Genomic DNA, 18,585 nt, shown 5'->3' with positions numbered 1-18,585 from the left:
GCCCCTTCCCGGAGCCCGCCTCCGCGTCGGCCGGCCGGCCTGCTCGCCCCTCGCGCGCACCCGACGCCCCGCCTCTGCGCGTGCTCCTTAACTGTTCCCGGAGCCGGCCTCCAAGCTTCCCCCGCCCCTGAGCTGTTTGAATATGCTAATAAGAGGCCAGGGGCCAGCCAATAGACTAGCGGGGCGGTGCGTCACGTGGCCCGAGGACGTGTCAGAGGGCGGAGCCTCTGCGGCCCCTGCCCGAGTTAAAACCGGAGTGTGAGAGAGAAAAGCGCTTCAGTAGCGAGAGGGGCTGAGAAAGTGGTGACACCGCCGGGGTGCGGAGGGAGTCCCTGAAACTTCTCCCAACAGCCCCAGGGCCAATCTCCCCTCAGCCCACTCCCCTCTTCGCCAGCTCCCAGGTCCCCACTCCCTGCGCCGGGGGTGGGGTAGGGAGCCAGGCCCGTCTCCCGCTGGGACACACACAGGGGCCGGGAGCGGGGACGGGACCCCCGAGGCGGGGGGGGAACGGACCGACCGACAGACGGCCGGGCGCCCGCCCTAGCGGGCAGGCAGGCAGGAGGAGGCGGAGGAGGCGGGGGTACGACGGGGAGGACTGGGTCCGGGGAGTTTCCTCTCAACTATCGGGGGAGAAACTCCCCGCAGCCGGAGGAAAGACCCAGACGGTGTTTTCCTCCCGGGGGCCGCGCTCCCCCGCCCCGCGTTAGCGGCGGTTGCCGCCGCCGCCGCCGCCACCGGCGCCTCCACCTCTTCCATCTCTTTCTCCACCACCTCGGGCCCCGGTGTCCCCGGCCAGCACTATGCCCATCTTACTGTTCCTGATAGACACGTCTGCCTCTATGAACCAGCGCAGCCATCTGGGCACCACCTACCTGGACACGGCCAAAGGCGCGGTAGAGACCTTCATGAAGGTACCGACCGACCGAGCCCGGGGGGCGACCCCAGCCCGGCGGCCCGAGGGCGGCAGGGGTTGGGGGGAGGGCGGCCGGGGGCGGCGAGGCGGAGGTGTCGGGGACCTGACTGCGGGAGCTGCCGGGCTCGGGGACCCCCTCCCCCACCGCGCGGGCGGCCGGGCGCTGCGAGCCGGGCTCGGCAAGGGCCCGGGCTCCGGCCCCGGGCGGTGTGTATGTGTTTGTGGGGCCGGTGTGTATGTGTGTGTGTGTGTGTGTGTGTGTGTGTGTGTTTGAGTGTGTCGGGGGGGGGGGCGGCCGCGGCGTGTGCGGTAACTGTGGTGGGGGGGGGCGGCGGGGCCGCTGGGCGCCCCTTCTCCGCCTGCTAACCTCGCCTGTGTGCTTCCCTCTCGCCCGCCCTGTTCTGCTCCCGTTTTCCACCCGTTCTCCCGCAGCTCCGTGCCCGGGACCCTGCCAGCCGAGGAGACAGGTATATGCTGGTCACTTTCGAAGAGCCGCCCTATGCTATCAAGGTAACAGCCCTCGCCCTCCCCCTCCCCGTCCCCGTCCCTTCCTCTCTCGCCCTCCCCGCCCCCCCCATTCACCCTTCCTTATGCTCCCCTCCCCCACCCGCTGTGCTCCAGGCGCTGAGGTCTTTTCCCCTGCGGGCTCCCACCCCCTCCCCCCGCTCCGGAGCGTCCCGGCGCGGCGCGGAGTCGCCGGGCCACCGCCGTCCCCTCCCCAGCCCGGCCCGGCGGCGGCGGCGGCGGCGGCGCGGCGATCAACATGGCCGACATTTCCCCTCCGCGGCGTGAGCGGCAGCAATGAACTGTGGGGGATATTTATTCAAGTTAGCCCGAGTGACAGCCGGGCCCGGCCGCGCAGAGCCCGGGTTTGCATTAAAGGGGAATCGGCCCGAGGCCCGGGCGGGCCGGCGGGCGGGGGGCTTACGGTGGGGGGTGGGGTGGGGTGGGGTGGGGTGCAGCGGGGCCGGGTCTCCGGATTCTCCCCGATAGGGCTGCGGGGCCGGTGGGACAGCTCCGGGTGAACTTCGGAAGTGCTGCTCACTTCTGCTTTCCAGCACTACCTCTGCATCCCCGGATTTTTGGGCATGAGGTTGGGGAGTGCATCTCCCCGGGAAGTTATGAAGTATTAAGGCTGGTAGCTACGGAAAGCTGTAGAGCCAGCAGGTTTATTCTCGGCCACCTCTGGAAGAGAGTTTCCTTAGCAGAGAGACGGCATTGACACTACCCCAAACCGTACAGTAAAGTCGAGCAGCCGCTTGGTGAACTCGGCAGATTAACAGCCGTCCCTGTGTACCTGGCTTTAAAAGATGAAAAAAAGAAATTCTCACATTTTTCTTTTCAGGCCGGATGGAAAGAAAACCATGCAACGTTTATGAATGAACTGAAAAACCTTCAAGCTGAAGGACTTACGACTCTTGGCCAATCCCTAAGGACAGCTTTTGATTTATTAAATTTAAATAGATTAGTAACTGGCATAGACAACTATGGGCAGGTAGGTTGAATATTAAGGTGGAAACACAGTTGATTTTTCTTTCTGTGGACAAGCAGCCCAGTCCAAAAGCTATATACCGTGAAATACAAATATGAAACATTGCAGATTAAAATACAGTATGCACATAATACAAAAGTGGAATTCTGACCACACTGTATATGGTTTTATAGCCGTCAAGTTTTTTTTTGTTTCTTAAAATGTATTTGGGTTCAGAATTTGAATCTGAATGCTATAAAGTTGACATAAATTTAGTTTTAATCCCTTAAAGTTCACTCAGGAAATAAAAGGAAAACATCCTGTTTCACCACACTGTTTCTCTGATGGCCTACCCACTGGCAACTGCAACCCTTGCAATGACTGAGGGACACTAGTTAATTAAAGTGATCTTAAAATGTTAGAGGAAATTATCCTATTTGTTGTAAAAGGGCTTAGTTTAACCGTGTTGTATAACAACTCTGAAAGGTAAAAAGAATTTCAGTGTACTGGCTGAGTACATTAAGATTTTTCAGCTTGTGAAGTGTGTCCAGTTAGCCACTGCAGGAAGAATTCTGAAACCATTCTTGAATTAAATGGCAGGTCCAGAATTTTTTAAACTCCCAACCCTTGGAAAAGAGGCTGTTGGAAAATTTGAAAGAACCCATTCTTTCTCCCTGAATTCCCCCAGTTCCTCTAATGCTCTTGCTCTTAGCTGTCTGAAGATGAGACAAGATATTTAAATCACATGATGAGTCACTATGGGATAATGCAAGGTGGTCCATTATGACACTTTTGAGGTAACTGGCCCAGGAAGTAAAGGATGACAGTTTCTATGTTGTGCAGAGCACCATTAACCACAGTGACATGTTTTGGTATACATTTTATTCTTTTCACAAATTCCATGAGCCACACTTTTCATTAGTTTCACAAGTTTCAGGGAAATTCTTCCCACAACTACAGCCTTTGGTTTCTTTTCTATATAGGAGCAGAATTGTTTTCCTGTTTTAGAAATGTTTATACTTCAGTTCTTAGGGATAACTATTCACTGCCTGAACATTTTTGGAAATGGTTGAATGTAGTCCTATTGTTGTTAAAGTATACATTTCAACTTGGAGTCAGTTTGTTTCTGTTTTTATGGAATTGTACTTCCATTGTTTAATTAGTAAATGTGTATTTTCTTTACAGTAATCTTTCTGTTTTCTCTTTCTATGCTGCTTTATGTTTCAGCTATTAGTAATTTAGGCAGATTTGCCATGAACTTTTCAGTTTCTTTCTTTAAAATAATGGTTTTATTTCCCTTTCAGATTCCTTTGTTATCTATAGTACTATGCAGTCTTAGTGCTTAAGGTCTTGATCTAAACTTTGAGTTCAAAGTCAGATAAGAAACTTGCCCTTACTCAGTTATCCTTATTTCCTTATTATTAGGTATATTTATTTGGTTGTTAGATTGTCAGTGTATAGCGGAAGTATTAATTTTCTGTTTTTCTGCATCACATTTTGTAAGTGGGAAAGACTTTTAGACATATTTACTTCCTACCTCCTATTAAAAATATTTCTTAGATGTTTCCTTAGAAAGAACTGTCAATGGAGAGACTGAGGACATTTGTAACTTAAACCTCTATTTTCTTTTTCACAATTGCCGTCTTCCACCAGGGAACACTTAAGTTCTTGTCTCTAAAGTTCACGAAAGTTTGAGGTTGAATGTGGTCCCGCTGTGCTCTTACCACTCGCACCAAGAGAAGAGCCTGGAGATGAGGATGTTTTTGAATGTCAGGATTTATTGATTCAACAAGGTGTAGAGATTATGCCTTTTAGTTATTTTGATGAATGAGTGAAGAGGCAAGGAGTAATATCCTGAGTTGGCACATAAAAATGATACTAGCATTAAAGTAACTTTGGAAGCCATAATTTTCCAAATGAAAATGACGATTGAGTAGTCTTAATTAGAAGAAAATGTCTTTTCAGAAGCCATTTTTCATCATGAGGTTTTTTTCTTGCTGATTTATATACATATTTTCTTGTTAAAAAAGACAAATGATCAAGAATTTTGAATGTTTCATTTATTAGTGAATAGTTCATATGTTTTCTTTGTGAGATTGTCTGCCTATTTTTTGTGGAATAACTATTTTCTGTAACCTCAGTGTTTCTACATTAGTACTTCCCCTCTCATGCTCTGTCCTAGGATCTGTGGAGCCCATAGTACTAAATACTTCTGTATAATCTCAGTAGTTGAAGGAAATGAGAAAAGGTGAGCTAGATGAAAGGGCATATTGAGTTTATAAAGCATCTAAAAACCTTTATATAAGCTTCTGAAAAAGTTTTCCTAAAACACTTAAATGGAGTTTATATATATCTGCATATTTATGCAGATACCTCCACACGTTCCTCCCACTCACATACGTGCACATACGGGTTTCCAGAATCAATTCCAAGAGTTTTTAATATCTATTTATTGCATAAGTTTTATTAACATACTTAAAAATAAAACATGTTTGAGCTATTAGCTAGTATCCTAAGAACTTGCAGGGCATCAGCAAGGTTAAAGTGGCTGAGAAAAAAATGGTTCTTCGTGAATGTTTTCTCAAGCACGTTGGATATCTCACTAATAAATTCCTTGCATGTTGAAGTCCTTATAAATAATTTTGACAATTAGTATCATTTGCTGATATTTCTACACTCATGATGTGTAGTCAGTCTTACAAATTTTAGTAACTTAGTCAATTGCTTATCATTGCAGCTAAATCAGATAAATTTTTTTTTTACATATGTTCACCGGGGTTTCAAATAATGCTGATTTTTTAAGAGCCACTAAAAATTTGATCCTGCCTTAATATCTGTTGGACATGTATATCTGATTAAAATTTCATATGTAGATTGGTTGATTTTTCATACTTTAGCAAGTTGTTCTGTCAATATTTTCAACATTGTTAAAAGTTAGGTTCCAGTTAGGTTTATTACTCTGACCTCCAGTTCATCATTTTTGTCACTGGACTGAATTCCACACTCCTGCTACTCAATATACTAGTACTGATTCAATTGTTCTAGGACTTAGAATGGTACCTTCTACTCTATATCTTTGGTGAAGACAATCTTGAGTAATAACATAAAAGGAGATATGTTTAATTTTTTGAGGGATTTCTATTCCAAGTGTTTACCTCATTGAAAAATGGTGGCTTTTAGACAAGATCAAATTGAGTGAATCTTGGAGAATAATGGCAGCGAATTTTATTCTTCAGCATAAAGAGCTATTTGTGAACGAAGCAGATAATTCAGGTAGATTTCTAGTAATACTGCTTTTTTCTCTTCACCAAAGCATATGCATTTAGTTCTCGGGTAGTATGTAATAAAGGCTTCTCTTTTAACGCTGGTAGGTGAAGTAATGAAAGCTTGATTCCCATTTGGGTTTTTGGTTTCCTTTAGGCTACCAAGAAATGTATAAACAGTAGTTTGGTATTGACCTATAGATAATCTTGTCAAAAGAAGGTGGATTATTATCTTTGAACATCCTGTGCTGAAGTCCCTGAACCTTTTTTTTTTTTTTTCCTACTTTTTAAATTTAAACATGTAATAGCACATATACCATCCTAATTATTTTTAAATGAACAGTTCAGTAGTGTTCAGGTTATTGTGCAGCCAGTCTCCAGAACATTTCCATCTTTCAAAACTGAAACTCGTTTCAAAACAATAACTCCTTATTTCCCCCTAACCCCAGCCACTGGCAATCAAAGAATAGAACCATTCTACTTTCTGTTCCTTTAAATTTGACTGCTCTAGAGATACCTCCTGTAAATGGAATCAGAGGATTCCACATTGTAGCATGTATCAGGGTATCATTTTTTTTATTACTAAATAATATTCCATTGTATGTATATACCACATTTAAAAAGTTTTTTTCTATGTATGCCACATTTTGCCTGTCCATTAGTGATGAACACTTTGGCTGCTTCCACCTTTTGACCATTGTGAGTAATGCTGCTGTGAACATGGTGTGCAAGTTCTCTTGAGATCCTGCTTTCAGTTCTTTACACCCTGAAGTAGAATTGCTAGATTGTTTGATAATTCTCTTTTTTAAAAATTTAAGAAAAAGCCATATTGTTCTACATGAAGGTTGCACTATTTACTGTTCCCACCAGTAGTGCACAAGGATTTGAGTTTCTCCACATCCTTGATAACACTATTTTCCTTTTTTCTAATATTAGCCCTTTTAATGGATTTGAGATGTTATCTCATTGGTTTATTTGCATTTGCCTAATTATTTAATATTATTTATATTGTACATCTCTTTATATGCTGGGTGGACATTTGTATATTGGTTTTGGAGAAATGTCTGTTCAAGTCCTTTGCTTATTTTTTAATTGTTGCTTTTTCCTGTTGATTTGTGGGAGTTCTTTAAATATTCTGGATATTACCCTCTTATCAGATGTGCAATTTGCAGATATTTTCTCCCCTTCCATGAGTTGCCTTTTTACTCTGTTGATTGTCCTGTTGATGTTTATTTTTGATGTATTCCTATTTATGTTTTGCTGCCTTTGCTTTTGGTGTCATTTCCAAGAAATCATTGCCAAATCCTATGTATACATGCTTTCCCCCTGTATTTTCTTTCAGGAGGTTTACTTTTACATCTTAACATTTGTGTTTTTAATCCATTTGGAATTAATTTTTGTATACGGAATAGAGAGTAAGGGTCCAGCTTCATTCTTTCGCATGTGGACATCCAGTATTTCCAACACGATTTATTGAAGAGACTGTCCTCCCTTTTGAAGGGTCTTGAAAAGTCCCTGAAATTATTTTCAATAATTACTGATGGATAGGGCCCTCTATAATCAAACTGGCTTAAGTGTTTTTTTCTCCATCTTTAATTGTGTAAAGGAAGAGCAGTGGCTAGGAATGTGAAAAGGGAATTTAAAATCTGACCCTGACATTGAGTCACTCTGTCACACTGGACAGTCGCTACTACCCTGTGCCTCTGCTGCTCCGTTTCCCAGACTGCCAGTCATGAAGCCGTTTTCACCCTTAGAGAGCCAGTTAGGGGCTGAAAGGGGATGATGTGGTACAATGTACTGCAAAAGTTACGAAGTGCTCGGTAGATAGAAGACATACTTTTCTCCCCTGAATAAATTATTTACCTCTAGTTTTCTATTATTTTTCCCTGTTGAATTGGAAAGTACAGTGATAAAAATCTAGTGATATTTAAAGCTGATATTATATGCTTTGAAATCTGTAACGTATTAAATATATTTGTTTTTTGGGAGAGTGAGCTTTGTATTGCTTCCTAGGGGAAGCAGTGTGGAAAGTAAATATAACTTGATCAAAGTTGTCTTAATGATAGTTGATAAGCATGGGATAAAGGATAGGATTTTTTAAGTGTTAAATGAAAACTGGATGAATATAGTTCAGTAGATAAGTCAGAAAGTCATTCTTTTATAGGAATGTAAATTAGAAAAGGAACCCTCAGAAGACAAAAGCACATATTTTAGGATTCTTTCAAATAGGGAGCTCCCCCTAGTGCGTTTAAGATGATACTTACACACATTTGATTTGCAAGGAACTTTTGAGGAGCACATCTATTGGGTAAATCAAGGGATATTTTAATAAGGTTTGACTGAGCTCAAAGTAGTATAATATGGCTATGATTTGTTTCCTATTGAGCAATAATTTTGAAGGTGGTAATTTACGACAGATTTCAAGACCCAGGTTTTATTTTCTTTGAAAACACTCACTATAATTTGTCTTCATAATTTTACACGCTAAATCTATTTTCTAAAAGATAAAAAAACCACCTTGGTGTGATGATTTTAAAAGAAAATAAAAAAGAACATCCTAAAGACATTGCATTCTTAATTAGAAATTATTGAAAATAAAAGTACAAAAGGTGAAAGTAATATGATCCATTTCTTCAAAGAGAATATTTTCCCTTTATGCAAAAGAACGTCAATAATGTAGTATTAAGCTATGTATGAAAAATTATATACATTAAATTATGTTTGAAAATTAAAAGACCAGGAACAAATATTTGAATGAAAGACTATCACTCAGTTATTTTCAATTGATTTAAGGTCATTTATGGTCTGAATTAACTAAAAGTATTGTTTAGCCATGTTCGTGTTACAGATTTCTGCAAGGAGACTATAATATTTTATAAGTTAATTTTCTTAAATATTTAAAGTTATTTTTAATCATACTCCACTCAAATTTATATTTTTATAAATTTTTTTGGTGGATTTTTTCCTTTGGTTGATCAACACTAACGTATTATCAGCACTGTTTTTTTTTTTTTTTTTTCCATTTTATTTTTTAATTTTCTTTTTTTAGCCATGTGGCTTGCAGGATCTTAGTTCCCTGACCAGTAATTGAACCCTAGCCCACAGCTGTTAAAGTATCAGGTTTTAACCTCTGGACTGGCATGGAATTCCCTGTTTTCTTTCATTTTAAAGAAGTAATTTCTTTATACAAATTTCATTTTTGTTTAGTCTTATTATTAATTTGCTTAATTTAAGCATGGTCACAGACCATAGAATACTGGGTATTTTGGATTTTGTCTTTATTCCCTGATCCCTCTTCTTTCCTCCATCCTTTTTTGTTGAGATACGCCTTAAATATATATAGTATGTGTGAAGCTTCGTGAATTTTTATATACACTGTTAGAAAAACAAATTGAACTTTTTGCATCTATCAACAGAACTTTTCATTAGACTTCCTGTAAATATTACTATAGTTATTGCTTTTTAGGGCTTTAGAATTGAAAGTGATGTTAGACTTCATCCTTATTTTATAAGTGTAGAAGGTAAGACCCAGTAAAGTTAAATGCTTAATTTTGTCACATTATGAAATATTTCACATTATGAGAAAGAGAGCAATTGGTTATGAAACAGTCATGCAGAGTTTATTAGTAATTTGTATTTTATTTAAGAACAAATTTTGTTTAAAGGTATAACCTATAGATGGGAATCCCTTTGGGTGGTGCAGGTTATATCTGGAGCTCTCTAGAGGACTCTCCCTTCTTTCAGGTCCTCTGAAAAGCAGGCATTTCATTTTGTCATTGTGTTGCATTTAGCTTTTCTTGTAACACCCTGTTAAAATACTGTTTGTTATATTCAGTTGGATTTCCTTCAGAGTCCCTTGTCCCTCAGCACTCCCTGAAAAATAATGTGAATGTGGGGGATAGTTGACAGGATTTTGTGTAGGGGTGTATGTGTATATGTATATTTGATGGCACTTTTTGATTTTGTACTCCTAGTTTACTGAGTTTCTGGTATAGTTAATACAGTACTGTTAGCCTCGTCAGTCAGTCAGTTGGTTTCTCCAGTTTCATGTGCTGGCCAGTATTACTATTGTAATTATAAGTTTTTACCAGGACAGTTTGTAATTTGTTAACTACCAGTTAGTTTCCTTTGATATATAATATACTTTTGAAAATCTCTAGGCATTGTTCTGTTTTCTGTTCAGAAAAATCTGTTTGGCTCTTCACCCAAGTCATGTAATCTCTGAACCTCAGTTTCCCCATTAGGAAAATAGAATGGAGGAATCTTGTAGGATTGTGGTGAAGATTGATAAACACTGTAGTTTGTTAGTATAATAACACCTATTACCATTTCTGTGAATTTTCCTTTTATTTGAATTAAAAAAAAAAACAGGGATTGTAGGTACATGGAGTATTTCATCCAGATTTTTAAGAACAAGAAATGTGATAGGGAAAGAATGAACTGCTTTGTTAGAACTGGCTGTGCCAGGCCCTGCTGCTATCAGCTGGTGTTGTATTGACTGACAAGTCCCTTAACTTTGCCTCACTTTTGTCATCCGCAAAATGGTGATAATACCAATTGAAAACGTTTTTAAGGATTGAGAAGAACATTTGTTAATCATCTAGCAAAGTGCCTGCTTAGAAGAAACTTGGCTAATCTGCAGCCTTTGAGAAAAAACAGTAAATGTTTTTTTATAACCCAACATGCATACAGCACAAGAAGCTCGAATTAGCTGTCCAGCAGTTGCAGCTCAAGTGAAATTCCTTGCCTCTGGGGACATAGTGGGTTTTGGCATTGAATTGAAGCTTTCTAGATTTCTCCAAAATACTTTCCCCTGAGTGTTATGAAAGTCTTCCCCCCCAGACCTCTAATTCTTGTTCAGAAATGTTTGGATAACTACTTCAAACAAATGTTTTTGATTTTCAAAGCAAGAAAGGTTTAAGCTTCTCTGAGGAATTTTCGATCTTAGACCATTTTTAGGGCTTTGTTAGTAGTGTATTTTAAAATTCAGGTGAGTAGTGGTTAGGATGAGATGAAGGATGTTCTTGTGCAGAAGAAAAGTCGAATGGAAAATGATCTCTTTTATTGTTTGTAATGTAGGTTTATTCGGGATGAGCCTGGGAAGGATTATTTTATGTGGTGATGTTTCTGTTAGGGCCTTGTGTGGTTTGAAATTTGATGTATTGAGAGAGTATTGCACCTAAAAAGTATTTTTTAATTTTTTTTAATTGAAGGATAATTGCTTTACAGAACTTTGTTTTCTGTCAAACCTCAACATGAGTCAACCATAGGTATACATATATCCCCTCCCTTTTGAACCTCCCTCCCATCTCTCCCCATCCCACCCCTCTGGTTGCTGTATATGTCAGGAAACTCAAACAGGCTCTGTATCAACCTAAAAAGTATTTTAACTTAAAAATCTTATGATAGAAAATTAGTTGTAATCGGAGGACAAATTTACATTAGCTTGAGTGAGTGAAAGTTGCTCAGTCGTGTCCAACTTTTTGTGACCCCATGGACTGTCAATTCTCTAGGACAGAATACTGGAGTGGGTAGGCTTTCCCAGCCTAGTGGTGATTTATCAAAACTTATTCTAGGTCCTACATACTTTTTTTAATCTTTTCTTAAAAGGAAATGACATTTTAACATTTTCCATTTATTAGTTTTGCTCAGATAAGCTGGGGAACATGTGAAGGTCCTTGGAGGGATTATATCTTCTAAAAAACTTTGTTCTAGAAAGGAAAACAGTTCTGAATATTTGAGAAAAAGTAATGTAGCCTTAGCTATTAGGTAATGTAATTTGATTAGTCATTGACAGGTTTTGTGCTGGCATCAGTGTTGAAGGAAAACTCTCCCTGTGTTTTAAAGCTGGTGAAGCTAGTTAGGAATCAGGAAACATCAAGAAAGTCTTCTGGTTATTTCGGAGTTTATAAACACGAGAAGCATCCAAACAACTCCTCTGAGAGGATTAAAAGCAATTCTTTTTAATCATAGAAATTGAAGATGGTTAAGTAAACTTTGTGGAAGGTTAGACTGAACCACAGTGGTGATTGTTAAAAAGTCTGGGTCCATAAGATAATGACAGATTATAGTACTTTTGGATTATAAGGAATAAGCAAAGTGATGTTTTTGTGACTCCTGATGTAATGCCTGAGTTTTGATGGTTTCTGATCATTTATGTACTGTGGAAGACATTAATGTAAAATTTTTTTGTCAATCTCATTTTTCAAAATAGTGAGTTAGAAGGAAAACCCAAGTAATTGCATCCAGGACATTGGGCCTAAGTCAGGTAGTAGAAAGAGAAAAGGATCTTTACATCTAAATTTTGTTAATCCAGAATGGATAATGTCTAATCCCAAACAAGATTATATTGAATGTAAATCCTTGTATAGAAAAGTTATATTATGTTTTTAGAGCTTCCATTTCAGTGTGCTACAGTATCAAGCAAAAACAGGTAGCAGTCTCTGTAGGCACCCACCCGTCCATATGTGACATCTGCTTTTTCATGAGGTTAATTTCCAATGTAAAACCTTGGTGGATTCGTATGTATAGTTAGGAAGTCTTGTAAAAATTTGTTTTTAACAATAGATCCATATATTATGTGGTTGGTTTTTTGTTTCCCAAGTATGTCATCTATTTTGAAAAATTTAAATCTATAAACACTTGGGAAGGTGTTTAGTACAAGCATCTATAAATGTTTGGATCAGAATTTAGCCAGGGTGCATTTCTAGAAACTCTTACTCAAGTTCATATACCTAAATGATGAATTCGGAGAAATTTAAATATTTCCTCCTAAAAATATCTTACTGAAATTGGGTTACCACAAATTCTTTCCCAGAAAACAAAAATTCCATACTTTCTTTTTTTTAACAGAGTAGGGCCTCTTAAAACTAATCTCGCATTTTGGTTTATCCAGTTAAATTATTTTGAGGTTGACCTTAAGCCGTAGCAAACGAAAAACAACAGAGTATTAGTTTTTCCAAGTGCTTATCATGAATTATTTTCCTTCATTAAGTTTGATACTTTAATGGCTAACTTGACTGATATGTACTGTTTATTAGGCGGTTCTTCATTTTCAGTTGTGGTCTTGAAGATACTTGTATAATAGAATGCTGAGGTTGAAGTCCATCTGTTTTGTAGGACAGCTGTTATATTTGATACTTTTGACAGTATATTCATAATGTGGATATTTAGAAGGAAGTAATGATAATGGTTAAAGATATGGTTTAATCAGACTTTTGCAAACGTGATATCTGTAGGTTTGGTGGTAATCAACACCCAAGGAGATGATTATTTTTGATAGAATAGGCAGATGTGTGTTTTTTTTGGAGGTCAGATTTCCAGCATTATTGCTGTAAAACTTTCCCCATCTTTGAAAATGTGTTTTCATTTCATCTTGCTGTTTATTTTTTTACTTTTTCTGTTATGTTTCTGACATTTTTTTAATTTTAAATTTTATTTGTATTTTGGCTGCACCACAGCGGCTTGTGGGATCTTGGTTCCCCAACCAGGGATCAAACTAGGCCATCAGTAGTGAGGGTGTGGAGCCCTACCCACTGGACCACCAGGGAATTCCCTAACCTGTTATTATTACATATTTTGCTGAAATTAAATTAATGCTATGCAATCCATTTAATATTTCAGATATATTGAATTTATATTACTTTCCTTTGATACACTAGTACTTAGTCTTACCATTTATTGAGTTTCTAACACTTCTTTCCACAAAGTCAAGCTTGTAATTTTTCAGTTCTGATAGTGAATATTTTTTACTTACTAGTATGGTTGACCCTTAAATGACACAAGTTTGAACTGTGCAGGTTCACTTATCATGTGGAATGTCTTACATACTACAACCATTGGGGGTTGGTTGAATCTGAGCTTGTGAAATTGCAGATATAAAGGGCTGACTGTAAAGTTATATGTAGATTTTTGACTCTGCAGGGGTTAGCGCCCCTAAACCTTGCATGCAAGGGTCACCTGTATTTAGTTTATTATTTCAATCAAATCCTAGGGTATTGCCCCTCAGTCATTATGCTAAAATTAATATTTAAGATTCCCTCCTACTTTTGCTAAAGTCTTATTATTCCATCTCTTTCTAATTCTATTTTTTAAAAATAAGGAATTAGATAGAGGAACTGTTTTAGTATACAATTGTATAATGGAGTTACTTGAAACTAAAAGTGTACTTCTTTTAATGGGGAATTTTAACATGTTTTTAAAGTTTATGCTTTAGTGTATTCTAAGTACTAGATTTTTATGCATTAGCAGATTTTTTTAAGTTTTATTTTTGAATATTAAGCATATTTTAATTTTGGAGAGTACTTATTTTGAATATGTAATAAATGTGCATGGTTAAAAAGTTTAAGCATTAGAGAAAGTTATATAGTTGCTCAACTCAGTTCTTCAGAGGCTGCCATGGTAAATCAGTTTATAGTGTGTATCCTTCTGAAATCTCTTCTACATAATCAAAAGTATTAATTTAAAAGCACTAATTTGCACTAATTTCTTAAGATGAATATCTGAATTTTTACATCAAAGACTTATTTATGCCACACCACTTGGGATCTTGACTGTAAAAGTAATAATCTTGCTGAATTCAAAAACAAACATAAAACTTGTATTTCTGGCCTTGGAGTATTGATTTTAATGTAAGCCTGTTGGGCTGTTAGTGGCTTAAATAATTATTATATTTTCTTTGGAATGTGTAATTAAGCAGTTGTGTATTCATCCCTGTAATATAATGAACCTTCTCATCCTTTAATAAACAAAAGCTAAACAGTATTACTGACAGTGAGTATTGAATAGAAAATATAATTTGCACATCAAAACTATGATTTCATAGGTCTTATTGCTAGAGTTTGAAGCTAAAAAAATGATAGTTAAAAATATTAAGTATGTAAGTGTTGTAAATAGATATTGAAAAAATTCTGGTTGTGATTTTCAAATGTCTGAAGTTTGAGCAATATTGAACTAAAGAATGTTATTGATTCTGGTTGACTTGTTTTGCACAGTATGTATTAAAACCTTTTCTCAATTCTGTATAGTTGTAAAAGTGTTTATTAGTATTATGATTAATAAGACTTTGGATGTGAATTGCATTAGATGCCTTTCTTTTAGAAATATGTTTAAAGTAGAATATTTTTAATATTGTTTCTATATTTTTTATAGAATTTGATTTTTGACAGTATAAAGGGAAGTGTTAGAAAGTTTCTAAATGAACATGAAGTGGTTGGTTTATCATTTTAGGAGACCATATATTGTTACTTCTTTATTATCTATGGTATTAGAGGAAAATAGGGTAGATAATGAATGCAGGCTTCATTTCATATTTTTATGAAAGATTTATTTATGCAGATTCCACAGAGATGTAAATAAAGGGAACTTAAAGCTTCTAGTCTTGAACTGAACTTACTTAGCTGCTGTCCTGCTAGGTACTTGTCCAGTATATGCATGAGAACCTTTAGTGATGTAGTAGTTATTTCTAAAAGCTGCCCTTTCCATTACTTTACATTTTTACTTGTTGTCACTGTAATTTGCTTGAAAAGGAAGTTTTAAATAGGAAGAAAGCACGGGTTATTTCTGAAAGTTTTTTATTTTCTGCTAGGTAATATACTTTTAGCCTAGACATATAATGTTATACATCTGAACATCTTTTTTGTTGATTTCCATTGGCCATAGCTGTCTTGATATATAGCAAAATAGCTCACTGGTGATAGATGTTGGTAAGCTGAAGATACTGTCACAGGATAGAGTCAGAGAGTAGATCTCTGGTGCCCACTTTCCCTGTCCTGGGAAAAGTGTAACATAGATAAGCACTTGCTGTCCTGGGATTTGTCTAAAGCACCGATATGGTGGAGCATGGTGGCATGGAGGGAAAACTTGAGCCCTCTGGTCCTGCAGCAGAGGTAGCCACTAAAAGATCTGCTGAATATTAGAGCTGCCTTCCTTTCACTGTCAATTCAAAACATAATATCTAAGAGAAGCTTAAGGGTACAGTAAAACTCCTGTGCCCTGCCCCGGTCCCCACCACCCCCTCCCCCCCATTTTAAATTTCTTGGGTAAAACTAAAAATTTTGAATCTGAGAACCAGATTAGTTTTTATTTGAAGGAAAATTAGGCTTATTTTTACATTTTAAAAACTCTTTTTGCTGAATGCTAATAACTTGTTTTAATATTTCCAAAGCAATTTTCTGCAAAATTGCAATAGGTTTTAGTTGGATAAATCTACTTTAATTTTATTTTTAAAATTTTCATATTAAGCTTTTACGCCTTACTTTAACATCACAATAATGTTAAATTATTGAGAGATATATGTGAAGTGAAAGTTTTTGTATTTATCTTTAGCAGAACTCTTACCTGAGACTTTTGGCTGATATTGAATTTAAATTTTCTAAATGACAAGATTTCCATCAGTAAATATCTCTAGAGGTAGAGTTATACTTTGCACCGTATTTTTTTTTTTTTTAGTTACATGTCTAGATTCTTTATGCCAAGAACCAGGGTTCTGAGAGGAAAACATCTGAGTTTAATTCTGCTAATGGCATAAGTAAACTTTTAGTCCCTCTACTGGCTGCCTTGGTCGTAGCAGACCTTTAATTTATTTTTTTTTCTTTTCAACTCTTAAGATAAAGACTAGCTTTATGACTGAGGTGAATTTTGAGGTAAATTCTAATATGAACTGTCTCCAAATTGAGTGACTTCATAGATATCCTTATTAAGAATAAAAATGTAAAATAGTGACTCAAGTTTTGAGAATTATTAAGCTTTGCTGCTGCTGCTGCTAAGTCGCTTCAGTCGTATCCAACTCTGTGCGACCCCACAGATAGCAGCCCACCAGGCTCCCCCGTCCCTGGGATTCTCCAGGCAAGAACACTGGAGTGGGTTGCCATTTCCTTCTCCAATGTGTGAAAGTGAAAAGTGAAAGTGAAGACGCTCAGTTGTGTCCGACTCGTAGCGACCCCATGGACCGCAGCCTACCAGGCTCCTCCGTCCATGGGATTTTCCAGGCAAGAGTACTGGAGTTGGTTGCCGTTGCCTTCTCCGATTAAACTTTGCAGATTTTTGTAAAACATGAAAAAAATAATCTTGTGATACTGGCAGACAACCAAAAATGTGTTTTAGTTTGCTGGCTAAAAGATAATATCAGAGAAAGATTCCAATTGTTTACATGCTTTTGCCAAACTAGAAAAGGCAGAGGAGGAACAGCCTAAAACTATCTTTATTGGCACAACATGGTCTGGTCATTTCCTGCAGGTTATTTAGAAATTTATGCTTAGATAAATGTTAATAGAATACTTTTTATATGGAAGTTGGGATAATTTTTCCCTGGGGAAATAAACCTCTCTTTGTGTGTAAATTACATTCATTAAGTCATTATTCTGATTTTTATCATAACTAATACTGTTCCTTTTCTTAGTGTGATTCTTGACTAAACTGTCTCACCTGAGACAGGAAGGGGTCTTAGGCACAGCAGAGTTAAATGAGTAAAGAGCTGAATGAGGATGGCCAGATTTTTCTTTACTTTTTTCTGCCTTTGATCTTTACTTGTATTTTCCAAAATTTAAAAGTCATTAAAAGCTTTTAATATTATTTTATTTTTTCGTTTGTATATATCGTGTCTGAAAGTTGATTGAAGTTATAGAGTTTTCAAAAGTAATATGTACAACATTTTGTTTTACTGTGTTTTTCTTGGGGGAGTGGTATATTGATTTATATATAGAAAAATTGATAAGGCATCACAGAACTGCAGGAAATAAGACATCACAGATCAACAGGAAACCAAATAATGGAATAGTCCTGCCGTACATAGTTAATTTTACTGCAGGTAGAGTATACTAAATGAAACCAAATTGATTATAATTCTGTAATACTGGGGGATTCCCTGGTGACTAATTCTAATACTATAATACTGGGAGCTTCCCTGGAAAAGAACTCGCCTGTTATTGCAGGAGATGCAGGTTCCGTCCGTGGGTTGGAAAGATCTCCTGGAGAGGGAAATGACAGTCTGCTCCAGTGTTCTTGCCTGGGAAAGCCTATGGACAGAGGAGCCTGGTGGGGTCTACGGGGTCGCAAAAGAATCAGATAGGACTTGGTAACTAAACGACAACAACTGCAATTATAATACCATTCTTTGCTCCATGAAAATGGCACAGTCCAGGTTGGTGTAGAATTGTATTCAAGAGAATTTAGCTGCTGCTATTAGGACATTCAGATGCTTCAGAAAGACCACGTAATTTAGAGCTGGAATCACTTTCTGGCTTTTTCCAAAACCAGATGTGTGACTTAGGGTTATATCATTTAATCTATCTCCGTGATTAAACATTTTTTTTTTTTAAATATTTTTATTTCACCAAGTTTTTAGGATCAGATGAGATAAATATAAGTGCTTATTGCTATTATCAAGTGCCTGGTTATTACAGTAATTTTAAGCGTAGAATCTGAAGAGTATTATGTGTACAAGTCTCCAGTAAAGTATCAATTAAGAGCTTTGTTGTCAAGAAAAAGTAACTTTGATTTTAATGTTTAAATTTGGCTTAAATTTTTATAACTTAAAAGACTTTTTGCTAAGTTTTAATACATTTGAACTTGATTTTTAGACATTATGGTACTTAAGTAAGTATGTGTTTGAGTCTTTGGGTAGACAACATCATCCATGAAGTTTTTAATAACTGTACATAGTTGTTTAATTGTAAATATGTCAAATCCTTTGGCTTTTGGAGGATAATTATGAGTGTGCTTACACAGAAATAAGAGTGGATGGTTTTCAAACTTTTGAACAGAAAATCTGACTTTGATTTAGGTTAAAATATAAAGGTGAAGCAGAGATACCTGTGCAAGTATTTAGCCCATGCCCTAGCAGCATTAATAGATTCGCTGATCTGTTTCTTAAAGGAAGCAAGTCAGTCAAAGTAGTTTTAGCTTAAGGATGAAAGTGAGATACAGACGAGGATGTCTTG

General features: G+C 37.8%; 1 protein-coding gene across 4 annotated transcripts in view; it reads left to right on the top strand.

Moving 5' to 3' along the window:
* Positions 1–274: 274 nt before the first annotated feature.
* Positions 275–18,585, top strand: part of INTS6 (integrator complex subunit 6) — a 93,628-nt gene continuing 75,317 nt past the window's right edge. For 3 of the 4 annotated variants that reach the window (XM_061133448.1, XM_061133447.1, XM_061133446.1), the window contains exons 1-3: positions 275–911; positions 1,346–1,423; positions 2,259–2,408. In XM_061133448.1, the coding sequence (XP_060989431.1) occupies positions 801–911; positions 1,346–1,423; positions 2,259–2,408 (339 nt within the window). In that variant the 5' untranslated portion in view covers positions 275–800. Of the gene's footprint in view, positions 912–1,345; positions 1,424–1,764; positions 1,783–2,258; positions 2,409–18,585 lie in introns of those variants that run through there. The other variant, XM_061133449.1, reaches the window with a different exon arrangement.

Source organism: Dama dama, chromosome 30, assembly GCF_033118175.1.
Source record: "Dama dama isolate Ldn47 chromosome 30, ASM3311817v1, whole genome shotgun sequence".
In the NCBI taxonomy this organism is placed as follows: domain Eukaryota; kingdom Metazoa; phylum Chordata; class Mammalia; order Artiodactyla; family Cervidae; genus Dama; species Dama dama.
Note: the sequence above shows the minus strand (reverse complement) of the source record. Positions and strands in the feature narration are given on the sequence as shown.